This window comes from Thamnophis sirtalis, unplaced genomic scaffold, assembly GCF_051295495.1.
Source record: "Thamnophis sirtalis isolate CommonGarterSnake01/CBP01778 unplaced genomic scaffold, rThaSir2_p1.2 scaffold_2, whole genome shotgun sequence".
Lineage (NCBI taxonomy): Eukaryota > Metazoa > Chordata > Lepidosauria > Squamata > Natricidae > Thamnophis > Thamnophis sirtalis.
This window is the reverse complement of record NW_028261382.1, coordinates 174,010,723-174,023,733: the sequence shown is the minus strand read 5'-3', so window position 1 is coordinate 174,023,733 and position 13,011 is coordinate 174,010,723. Positions and strand designations below refer to the sequence as shown.

Sequence of the window (13,011 nt, the reverse complement as noted above, 5' to 3'; positions counted from 1 at the left end):
TCTGGTTTTACAGTATATAATCAATTGAATCCAGTCTTAGTAATACGCGTGTGGATTAATTGAAACCTACGGGGCTTAAATTGGTTCTGATTGCCTTAAGTACCACTGACGGCCAGGGGTTTATTCTACACACTGCTATGTTTGCAATAGCAATAGCAATAGCAATAGCAATAGCAATAGCAGTTAAACTTATATACCGCTTCATAGGGCTTTCAGCCCTCTCTAAGCGGTTTACAGAGTCAGCATATCGCCCCCAACAACAATCCGGGTCCTCATTTCACCCACCTCGGAAGGATGGAAGGCTGAGTCAACCCTGAGCCGGTGAGATTTGAACCGCTGAACTGCAGAACTGCAGTCAGCTGAAGTAGCCCGCAGTGCTGCATTTAACCACTGCACCACCTCGGCTCGTTTGCGCAGTTAAGTACAGTAAAGTCATTACTGATGGAGAGCGGTATTTGCACTGATATTTTTTCTGATGTAGAAGTAAATTAGCTATTTCCAAGACAGTAGCTGCTGTTGCTATGCTGCAGAGATAAAGATTAGTTTCACAACATATAAATTGCATCAACTGTGACACATTTTATTGTGCAATGTCAAGAGTCCATTAAAAAAAGCCCTGCCTGATAAAAACGAGGGAACGGACTCTTTAATTATCTAACCGAAAGTAAGTTTTTAGCTGTATGTTCTCCTGTAATTGCTGATGTTTGTAATGGTGTGGGTGGGAGTGGGGTGTTGAACATCCCCACAGAATCAGAAGCTTGTGTGCATTTTTGGTAAGAATCAGAAACTTTCATGCATTTTGATGGAGCAATCTTGCTGATATGCTGCAAATATTTTAGCCATTCCTAAGATTATTTTTAAGGGATACAGGTAGCCATGACTTAAGGTGGCTACACTTGGGACCAGCAATTCAGTTATTAAGCAAAGTGGTCACTTATCTTATAAATCTTATAATATTATGACATTCTTCTCTTTTAGATCTCACGAAAACATCCTACAAAATAAATAAAATTTGACAAATCTAGGAGAAGTATTGGCTGTCATTCCTATTTTATACCAATTTGTAATCATCTGAACTTTGGCTTAGCATCCTATAGTCTTTTGCAATTGTTGATTTCATCAATAATGTTTAATTGAAGGGGAGAGGATACCATACAGAGGAAAATATATATTTCATAAGGTTATTATAAAGGGCTCTGCAAAATGGACAAAAGTTTGATGCTTGTAAACAACGTCTTGGAGATTCAAATTCCTACATATAAAAAAGCCATGCTGGTGCAGTGGTCAGAACACAGTATTGCAGGCTAATTCTGCCGACTGCCAGTTCGATTCTGATCGGCTCAAGGTTGACTCAGCCTTCCATCCTTCCGAAGTCGGTAAAATGAGTACCCAAATTGTTGGGGGCAATATGCTGACTCTGTAACCGCTTAGAGAGTGATATAAAGCACTGTGAATCAGAATATAAGGCTTAAGTGCTATTGATGTATTGTCTTTTCAAAGGAACTAAATGATCTTCTCACCTATTCTGCAAAGAGCCGAGGTGGCGCAGTGGTTAGGGTGCAGTACTGCAGGCCACTTCAGCTGACTGTTATCTGCAGTTCAGCAGTTCAAATCTCACCGGCTCAGGGTTGACTCAGCCTTCCATCCTTCCGAGGTGGGTAAAATGAGGACCCAGACTGTGGGGGCGATATGCTGACTCTGTAAACCGCTTAGAGAGGGCTGAAAGCCCTATGAAGCGGTATATAAGTCTAGCTATTGCTATTGCTATTGATAGAGTGCTGTACTGCAGCCACTTCAGCTGACTGCTAACTGCAGTTCGGCTGTTCAAATCTCACCGGCTCAAGGTTGACTCAGCCTTCCATCCTTCCGAGGTGGGTGAAATGAGGACCCAGACTGTGGGGGCGATATGCTGACTCTGTAAACTGCTTAGAGAGGGCTGAAAGCCCTATGAAGCGGTATAGAAGTCTAACTGCTATTCCTGACTTCCATCTCAAATCCTGCAAAGTAACACACACAAGATTCACTAGGTGTGGGGCACAGGCAACTTTGTCAAAATATTTCCATTAAACTATCTTTAAATCTACCTTGTTATTGAGTGTCTATGAAGATTCTCAGTCATCCAAGTTATGATTGTCCCAAAGGTGCTTTTTCAAAAGGCAACTGGATTTTCTGGTTACCAGAAAGTCCAGTTATCTCTTGAAAAACCACCTTTGGGATATTTTAATATTGAGACTGAAGAATTGCATTTTTATTGGCTGGTAGGTTTCCGCAGCAGTATTGCAGAAGTGACTGCAGATGGCAGCTTAGAACGGTGAGTCTCTCTGAAACTCTTCCAACTTCTTAGCTTTAGCTGAGGAGAAACAAATGTGGGAATAACTTCACATTCCCAAGATCAGAAAAATGAAATGAAGAGCCCAAACAATATAATAAAAATTACGCGGCAAAAGCGGAGGAAAGTGAAACTATGCGAATCCCCCCAAAAAACAAACTGCAATACTGCAGGTTACCAGAAAATACTTGAAATTTAATTGAAGATAACAGATCTAACACTGCTAAAACAGGTAACTCTTTCTCTTTCTAACAAATATAAGAACCCCAAGGGAACTAATCCTCTGGCTGAGAATTTTCTCAGTAAACTAATTTTCTCTCTGTCATCAAGTAGTCCTATGTAAATTCAGACATAGCAATAGCAATAGCAGTTAGACTTATATACCGCTTCATAGGGCTTTCAGCCCTCTCTAAGCGGTTTACAGAGTCAGCATATCGCCCCCAACAACAATCCGGGTCCTCATTTTACCCACCTCGGAAGGATGGAAGGCTGAGTCAACCCTGAGTCGGTGAGATTTGAACAGCCGAACTGCAGAACTGCAGTCAGCTGAAGTAGCCTGCAGTGCTGCATTTAACCACTGCGCCACCTCGACATGTTTATAGCCAAACTCATTCACCAGAGTCCACTGGGTCCGCAGGAATACAGGTAGTCTTTGATTTACAACAGTTCGCCGAGTGACCATTCAAAAGTTACAGCGGCACTGAAAAAAGTGACTTATGACCATTTTTTCACTCTTACGACCATTGCAAGACCCTCATGGCCACATGATTTACATCTGGATCCTTGGCAACTGACTCACACTTATGACAGTTGCAGTGTCCCGGGGGTTTATAACAGCTGCAGTGATTCACTTAACATGACAAGAAAAAAAGTCGTAAAGGAGAAGCTGGAAGCACAGTGAAGTTAGGGAAAAGGGAGAGAAGAAGAAAAATAATTAAAAGTGGAATTTTTGAGAGCTCAAGAGAAAATGGTTAGTAGAGGAAGAAAGGGAAAAAAGAGTTACATTAGTAGACTAAAGGGAATAGTAGTAAGATTGTTAGTGTTATGTAACTAATTAAGAAATAAAGAAATTTGCCCAATGCTGGAAACAAAATAATACCCCCTCGGATGAACTAGTGATTAAAAAGAACTTTGGATTGTGCAGAGATGGACAAATTAACACTGAAATTAAAAGGCAAAGAAGAGTCGGAATATTATGAAATTTGGAACAATTGGTACAAATGGCTGCAAAACAGGAATAACATTAATTAAGCCAAAAAACAATATATATAAATATATATATAGAACTGTGTGTAAAGGTGTGTAAATATAGAAGCGAAATATTATATACATGTACAGGTATGATGACATAACAATGTTGATGTAATGACTGTAAGGTGTTGTAGAAGGGAAAAAATAATTTAAAAAATCTTTAAAAAAAAGAAATTAAACTAAGTACATATTAGCACATCTGCTAACAACAGCTAGAATAGCATTTGCCCAATGCTGGAAACAAAAAAATACCCACTCGGATGAATTAGTGATTAAAAAAAACGTTGGATTGTGCAGAGATGGACAAATTAACACTGAAATTAAAAGATAAAGAAGAGTCGGAATATTATGAAATTTGGAACAATTGGTACAAATGGCTGCAAAACAAGAATAAAATTAATTAAGCCAAAAAACAATATATATAAATATATATAGAACTGTGTATAAAGGCGTATAAATATAGAAGCGAAATATTATATACATGTACAGGTATGATGATGTAACAATGTTGATGTAATGACTGTAAGGTGTTGTAGAAGGGAAAAAATAATAATAATAAATCTGCTAACAAAAAAAAAAGAAATAAAGAAATTATAGTATAATCGCTAATTGTAGAAAAAATTGAGAGAAATGCCATCTATGTTTAAATTGGAGGATATATGTTGTTTATAGCAAAATATACCAATGGAGAAAATAAGAAATGGAAATTTGGTGTAACTTTGAAGGGGCAACTGAAGATATTGTTTATGTATTAAGCAAAAATAACTATAAAGATGAAAAATAATGGAAGAGAATAATTTGCCTGAAAGTGAAAACGGAACTCGGACGTAAAATGGACTATGTAAATGAAAAGACCCAGATAACGCTTTGTTCCTATAATATGTATAATTTTTATAAAAAAATAAATAAAACCCTTGAATTAAAAAAAAAAGAAAAAAGTTGTAAAATGGGGCAAAACTTGCTTAACTTGCTTAACAAATTATGTTTTCACTTAACCACATATATTTTGGGCTCAATTTTGGTCATAAGTCAAGGACTACCTATATCGCAAGAAGTTCATGATATAGAATTGTTTTTTTCTTCCCACTGCTTTCCTCCAAGTGTAAGGGTGGGGGAGGGAGGAAATCAACTGATTGATTGTGTCAGGAAATTGACTGACCAGCTTGTCACCTGTGCCTGACATCATGGGCTGAGAGTCACCCAGACAACTTCCATCGCTAAAGTGGAGCTGGAATTCACAGGTTTCCTGCCTAATCTCGGGCCTTCACCACTAGACAAAAGAGTGGTTCACAAAAATACGAAATAGAAGCCAAATCTTGCAAAATTTGCCCTGTTCGTTTGAAATCTTGTGCTCTTGGTCAATCCTGAGTGTCACTGCCAGCTCAGATTCTGATGAGGAAATCGACAAAACAGCAGCCAGTTCCTGAATTGTTGGGCAAAACCTTGCCTGGAATCCCAGGCAGAGGAGATTGTGCCACCGTGGCGTCAGTTAACCTAGAGACCCAGTTGTCCCCCAATCTCTAAAGATGAGTTGAAGCTGCCACTCATTGTGCCGTCAGCAGAGTAAATGTGCTCTCCAAGGCTCTTTGCTAGAAAGGAACCCCACTCTTCCAAACAGAGGAGGGTTCCTGCCAGTTCTAACCTCTTCTATAGAAGTGGTTCCACAAATCTACAGTGCTGTTTGGAACCGGTTCCAGCTCCCTCCCTCCATCCGTCCACACATCATCAAGATGAAGAGCGAGAGGAGGAATTCTGGGAGTTGAAGTCCACAAGTCTTAAAGCTGTCAAGTTTGAACACCCCTGGGGTTTTTTTTCCTAAAGGGTTAGGGGTACAAAGGTCTTGTAACTTGACAGCTTTAAGACTTGCGTGCTTCAATGCCAGAGTTCCTGAGCCAACAAGACTGGAGGAGGAATTCTGGGAGTTGAAGTCCACAAGTCTTAAAGCTGTCAAGTTTGAACACCCCTGGAGTTATTTTTTCTAAAGGGTTAGGGGTGCAAGGGTCTTGTAACTTGACAGCTTTAAGACTTGCACACTTCAATTGCAGAGTTCCTGAGCCAACATGACTGGAGGAGGAATTCTGGGAGTTGAAGTCCACAAGTCTTAAAGCTGTCAAGTTTGAACACCCCTGGAGGTTTTTTTTTTCTAAAGGGTTAGGGATGCAAGGGTCTTGTAACTTGACAGCTGTAAGACTTGCGTGCTTCAAACGCCAGAGTTCCTGAGCCAACATTTTGGTTGCTAAGCAAGAGCGTTGGTAAGTGAGTTTCACCACATTTTACAAGTTGGCCACGCCCACCCAGTCACGTGGCCGGCAAAGCCACTCCCGCAAAGCAGGCCACACCCTACAGAAGAGGTTCTAAAAAAATTGGAAACCCACCACTGCTTCCCAATGACCAACATGGGGTTCCTTCTTTTTAAGAAGAACAACGAGCTCAAGCCTTTCCAATGGGTGACAACCGTTTCTTGACCTACAACTGAGGACCCAGACTGTGGGGGCGATATGCTGACTCTGTAAACCGCTTAGAGAGGGCTGAAAGCCGTATGAAGCGGCATATAAGTCTAACTGCTATTGCTAACTTGAAATTTTCATCTTTCTGACTCTGAACCTGGGATGACCTACCGCCCACTTTTGTATCTCTGTTAGTAGTAAAATTTTCTAACCTCCCTCTGGTTCCACAGTAATGGTGATTTTATGAAAACCTAATGAAAATGTTTTTAAATAATTCTATGATTTTAAAAAAAGTCAATTAAATTTAAAAAAAGGAAAGTGCTTCAGTATCAGACAAAACCCCTACCACCCACCATAAAAGCTGGAATGCCCACTAGTGGGTGGTAGGGACCAGGTTGACCACCACTGTTCTAAACAGTTCGGAGAACCGGTTGTTGAAAGAAATCTTAAATTATTTGAATCCCGAGGTGGCGCAGTGGTTAGGGTGCAGTACTGCAGGCCACTTCAGCTGACTGTTATCTGCAATTCAGCGGTTCTAATCTCAAGGTTGACTCAGCCTTCCATCCTTCCGAGGTGGGTGAAATGAGGACCCAGACTGTGGGGGGCAATATACTGACTCTGTAAACCGCTTAGAGAGGGCTGAAAGCCCTATGAAGCGGTATATAAGTCTAACTGCTATTGCTATTGCTAATCCCACCACTGAGCCACTCCCACCCGGTCACATGGCCGGCAAGCCACTCCCACCAGGTCACATGGCTGGAAAGCCACTCCCACAAAGCAGGCCACACCCACAGAGTAGGTTTCAAAAACTTTTGAAACCCACCACTGATTAGAAGGCATTTTGCAGCCTGACCACAAAGGCTCAGATTTCTCTAAGGATGGTAGCCCAGAGCAAAGAACTATTTTTTCATGTAAATATGTTTTATTTCCATTTCATTTCGTACAATCACATGTATACTGTGCATAACCGGGGCATATAACATTGAACAATAAACACAGCCCTCCCTCTTGCCGACAATACCCCCCAAAATACAAACCCAATATACCACCTTGACCCACCATACACCCTCTTTCGCCCCCCTCCAACTTTCGTTCTTCCTTCCAACATTCCCCTCTACTTCCCTACTTCCCCTCCCCCTCTATCACTCCTCTCTCCCAATACATTCCCTCCCTTCGTTCTCCTCCTCCCTCCAATCCTCTCTCCCACCCTCTCTACCCCTCTTTCTTCTTTCCCTCTACTCCTCCCTTCGGTGTATTTCTACTGTCCATCAATATATTCAGCTTGTCCTATTTTTACACTAAAATTAAAGAGCCACAGTATACAAGTGCAAGCAAAGAACTATTTATGAGGCTCTCCGCTGTGATTTTATGCTACCTAGCCAGGAGATCAATCCACAGAGTTGCTGAAACAGAGGACTCCCATCCATTTTTTCTCCCTCTGTTTCTATCTGTTCAGCGGTTCCAGCAGAAACTGTGTACTGCCTGTTGTACACAGAGCCTGATTACCCCGTTCAGTTTCCCAGCAATCGGAGCCAAAGTACAACCACAGAATTAACAACAAAACTGCCTGCCAAGGATTTTAACGTGACGTGACTACACCGCTTGTTCTTACGGCCATCCACTTGCCATCTTACAGTTGACCCCATGCGAAGCCAGGCCTTCCACAACGTAGCATTTCATTCTTCGTCTTAAAAACAATTACCCTAAAACACAAGTGTAACTGACACTACAATTTGGGAGAAACAACGAAATGGAGGGAAAACATTGCAGAAAGGGGTCTATGTTTAAGTTTAATTTTATATCAATATAGTGAATATTATGTGGGTGCTTTCTCTACTTTTTGTCAGTTAGCCTTTTTTCTTCTTTTTGTCACACTTAGATAAATTTAATGACCATAATAAATCTAGGATTTTTTTTTTTCTTGACTGTATACCAATTATCATTTCTCTTTTCTTTTCTTGAGTTTCTTTGCGTTTCATTATTAAAAGCAAACCACATATTTTAGAAAGGTCCTTTTTTTCTTTAATTATGTTTCTTTTATTTCAGTTAAAATCAATTTCAAAATGAATTAAAAATGGGTTTTTTATATATGTTGGGCTGGGAATATCATCTAATGAAGAGGAGTGTTATGCTAACAGGAATATTATATATATACACACACACACACACACACACACACACACACATACATACATGTGTCTGTGTGTGTGTGTGTGTGTGTTGTATTTGTGCTGATAAATATGATGAGCCGATGGACAGAGAATGGAAGCAGTGAACCTCCTCCCATATTTGGGCATACCAGGGGTTGTGACTTTAAATATATATAGGAAGATATAGAGGAAGATCACTATAGAGGAAGATCACTACTTCCATTCTCTGTCCTTCATCACAAGAGACCATCCAGACAGAACCCAATTTTTTTTTTTACTGTTGCCTTTTTGTTACATTTGTTATATTTGTGCTGATAAATAAATAAAGGGAGACTAGTATAGATCTATTTCAAGCTATTTAGCTCTCGTCAGCTAGCCATACCCTTACTGGGAATCGAACCTGTGCTCTATTGCCTCTAAGGCAGATGTGTTAACCATTGAAAGCCCTGAAGCCCTATGAAAGCCCTATGAAGCGGTATATAAGTCTACTGCTATTGCTATTGCTATTGAGCCACAGAGCTCGACTCCTTATCAGCCAGCCAGGGTGAAAGGTATCTATTTAGATTTTACAACCCCCGGTATGCCCAAATATGGGAGGAAGATCACTACTTCCATACACACACACACACACACACACACACACACACACACACACACACACATGCATACACACACACATATACATACATACATACACACATATATATAGGATGCTTACATTTTCAACATTTTTTAAATGAATTCAAATATTTGACTCTTACAAATGTTACCAAATAGCTGGGAGTCAAAAGCCCTTTGGTAGAATATATTTTACACATCAAATTAAATCTGCCCGTGAGAAACATATACATTACTTGAATAGATATGCATACATGTAGGATGGAGAAATACATGAACCACATAAATATCAAATGTAGAACTTGCCAACGTGGTGATTACATCTGTATCACAGAGTCAGGAATACAAAACCGTAGCCCTTAATTGCCCTTTTGTGACAAGTGTTTTTTCTGGGATTTATCTTCAATAATTATCTAAAAGATTATTCGATTCTGCAACGGTGGATCAATTTATGCTAAGGATAAGTTGGTTCTGAAGAGCTGTCGTTCCACCTGAGCCATTTTTCTTTCAATTTTTGTTTCTTATTATGAATGAAGGGTATTTCTGAGAGCTGCACTATAATTATAGGATTCCCTTTGCAGATCCAGGTAAATTCAGTCCCTGAAACACTTACAGCATGGAAAAGCTGGTTAGTGAAAGCACATTTCTTACCTGGCTGTTCTGGCAGGCCTGGGGCTGTTGATCAATGCCCAGCCCCACTTAGACAGAATGGATGGTGTGTGATTTTAACAACCGTATTTTTATTCTTAATCTTTTAAATGTTTTTTTTTTTTAAATCTTGCTCTGTAAGCCAGCCAGAGTCCCAAGGGATTGGGCGGCATACAAATTCTATTAAATCACAAATAAATTACAAATTACAAACTGGTACTATTTTTTAAAGCATCTATTTGAATGTATGTTTCAAGGTTATTCAATAAGTTTTTTGAGTCAACGTAGCAATTTAGAAATATGAAGGACCAGAATAAGGCTGGAAGGGGGGAAAAAAAAGTTCATTTTGTATTTTTATTTATTAAATGTATATGCCGCCCAACTCACTGTTCAAGGAACCTGGGTCGCACAGGGCAACTCGGAGAGGCTCGGAAGGATCATCCTTTCATTTTGCTATCATGGATTCCTGGATTAATGTCACTTAATCTGAGTATCATAGTTTGCTTCACTTCTGCAGCAATAACTGTTTCTCTACTTGTGTAGGGAAACACTTGACGAATTAGGATGTCCAGCACTCATACCAGCTACACCCAGAGTTGATGGTTCCACCACAAAACCGCGGTAGACAAAAGCGCGGTCGACGAAAGCGCGTATGTGACGTCATCACAGCGCGACGAAAAAGATCGAAAAATGTAAAAATAAAGCGAAAACCTTACCCTAACCCCCCCAAACCTAACCCTAAACCTAACCCTAAACCTAATCCTTAACCTAACCCTAAACCTAACCCTAAACCTAACCCTTAACCTAACGAAAAACCTAACGCTAACCCTTAACCTAACGCTAAACGTAACGCTAACGCTCTAAACCTAACCCTAACCCTAAACCTAACCCTTACCTTTATGTGAATCGGCTTGCTGTAATTTTATTTTTATTTCAATTTTGCGATCTTTTTCGTCGCGCTGTGATGACGTCACACACGCGCTTTCGTCGACCGCGCTTTTGTGGACCGCGGTTTTGACGGGTCACGGAGTTGATTACTGAGAATCTAAAGAACAAACTGTTGTATCAACAACCAGTACTTGGGATCCGTAAAACAACATGTGTTGTGAGGCTATTTCTTGGATGTTTTCCTGGTATCAGCATCCCTACCGGTTATGAGGTTGAGATTCTGCATTGATAAAGTCGCGAAGCCCCATGCCAAACATCAGAAAATCCCGAAGAAATGCACATTACGTCACAGCTCCCCATACAACAGCAACCACAACTGCAGTCAAGTTTCATTTTAGGAATGTGCTTGTACAATCCTCAGAATTAGAAGGCAGTGCAACAGGCCAACCATTTTCAACACTCACAGAAAGACTACACTCAGAAAGACCTACACAGGTTGAGGTTGATTGGATTTATACGCCGCCCTCCTCCCCAAGGACTCAGGACTTCTCAAGAGCTGAACTCAAGGAAGTCTAAGGGTGGAGCTGACCAGCTGACCAGCCACGTGGCTCTCTGCCCCCTCTATTCCTACAGTCCTCCTTCATGGCTAAGGGGGGGGGGAAGAAGATTATGCCCCCATTCATTCCCACTCGGTCATTAGCAGAAAAATACCGTCATTATCACAAGTATTTCCTATTAGCAATAGCAATAGCAGTTAGACTTATATACCGCTTCATAGGGCTTTCAGCCCTCTCTAAGCGGTTTATAGAGTCAGCATATGCCCCCAACAATCCGGGTCCTCATTTTACCCACCTCGGAAGGATGGAAGGCTGAGTCAACCCTGAGCCGGTGAGATTTGAACCGCTGAACTGCAGATAGCAGTCAGCTGAAGTGGCCTGCCTATTCCCATTTTGGGGGGGTGAAGCCTTGGGGGAGGCGCTTTTAGTATGCCCAGAGACATTCTATTGATCAGGAATGTCAAAGGACTGACCCGGAGTTCCGAGTGTATGTTTGAAATGGTAGAGAGGGTTTCCTGCCGGGGTTGGACTAGATGACCTCCAATGTGCCCCTTTCCAAATCTCTTGCTCTGTTTCTGTTTAGAAACCAGCCTAGTAGAGACACTCCGTCCTATCCAAGTTGCCTTCCTCTACTACAAGGAAGGATCCCGAGAAAACGTCGGGTCTATTTAGGCGCAGTGGTTAAATGCAGCACTGCAGGCTACTGCTAGATCAGCAGTTCAGCGGTTCAAATCTCACCGGCTCAGGGTTGACTCAGCCTTCCATCCTTCTGAGGTGGGTGAAATGAGGACCCGGATTGTTGTTGGGGGCAATATGCTGACTCTGTAAACCGCTTAGAGATGGCTGAAAGCCCTATGAAGCGGTATATAAGTCTAACTGCTATTGCTATTGCTATTTCGGCAGCCAACAGGTTTAAGAAGAGGCGGAAAGTTTCCCTCCCCAGCCCACCCCGATCCCTCAACTGCGGCGGGAAGGAAGCGCCGCTCCTTTGCGGGGAACTTCCTCTCGCCTTAGCGACGAGTCGCCAAGTGGGCATAGGATGGAGTTTGGGAGGGGGGGGGGAAGAGGGAGAAAGTCGGAAAACGAGGCGGCCGGCAAACCTTGGAGGAAGGGGGACTGGGAGAGCTCGGGGCGATCCTCCGGGAAGGAGTCCAGCAGGCGCTTGAAGAGGCGGCCCAAGTCCGAGTAGCTGCGGTGCAAGTACAGGACGTTCCGGTCGGACCACTCGGTTCGGATCTCAAAGAACTCCTCCTCGTCCCCGCGCCGGTTGACGATCAGCCTCCGGATGCCGTTCACCCAGCAGCCCCGCACGTACATGTTGACCAGCGAGGTGCCCTCAAACACAGCCGAGGCCATCCCGCCGCTGCCCGAGCATACCAGCCCTCGGCCAGGGGGACGGCGGGCAGCCTCCGTCCTTCGCTCCGAAGCCGCTGGGCGGTCAGGAGAAGAAGGGAGCCATGGGCGAGCTTGGGCGTCGGCGGCACAAGGCGCTGCCTTCAAGCTCCGCGCAGGGCGGCCCCGGGCGCCTCCGGCATTCTTCGCCCAGGCAGAGAGACCCAGGAGGGGAGGGCTCAGCCGTCGTCGTCCTCCTCCGCCTCCTCCTCCGCCGCCGCCGCCTCTTCTCCCTGGCTACAGTTGCCCTTTTTTTGCCGCCACCGGTCGCGAGTCCCAAGCGCGGGCTGGGAGGAGAGGAACCGTCGGGCAAATCAGACGGGCTTCTGCTTTTCAGGCCGGAGGGGAGAGGCGCGCTGCTCGTGGGGCGGCGTTGCGTTGCATCTTGTGGCTTTGACGCCTCTCTCTCTCTCTCTCTCTCTCTCTCTCTCTCTCTCTCTCTCTCTCTCTCTCTCTCTCTCTCTGACTCTCTCTCTCTCTCTCTCTGTTTCTCTCTCTCTTCTCTCCCCCCTCCCTCCCTCTCTCTTTCTCTCTGTCTGTCTCTGTTTCCCTCTCTCCCTCTTCCTTCCTCTCTCTCTCTCTTTCTGTCTCTCTCCCCCTCCCTGTCTCTCTCTTCTTTCTCCCCTCCCTCTCTCTCTCTTTCTCTCTGTCTGTCTGTTTCTCTCTCTCCCTTCCTCCCTCTCTCTCTTTCTCTCCCCCTCCCTCTCTTTGCCTCTCACTCCGTCTCTCTC

The 13,011-nt window shown here is 43.1% G+C and overlaps 1 protein-coding gene across 1 annotated transcript in view; it reads right to left on the bottom strand.

Annotated features, from left to right (window-relative positions):
* PXDC1 (PX domain containing 1) overlaps positions 1-12,625 on the bottom strand; it is a 29,167-nt gene extending 16,542 nt beyond the window's left edge. The window contains exon 1 of the mRNA XM_087707521.1: positions 11,989-12,625. Within this exon, the coding sequence (XP_087563647.1) occupies positions 11,989-12,244 (256 nt within the window). The 5' untranslated portion in view covers positions 12,245-12,625. The remainder of the gene's footprint in view (positions 1-11,988) is intronic.
* Positions 12,626-13,011: the final 386 nt, after the last annotated feature.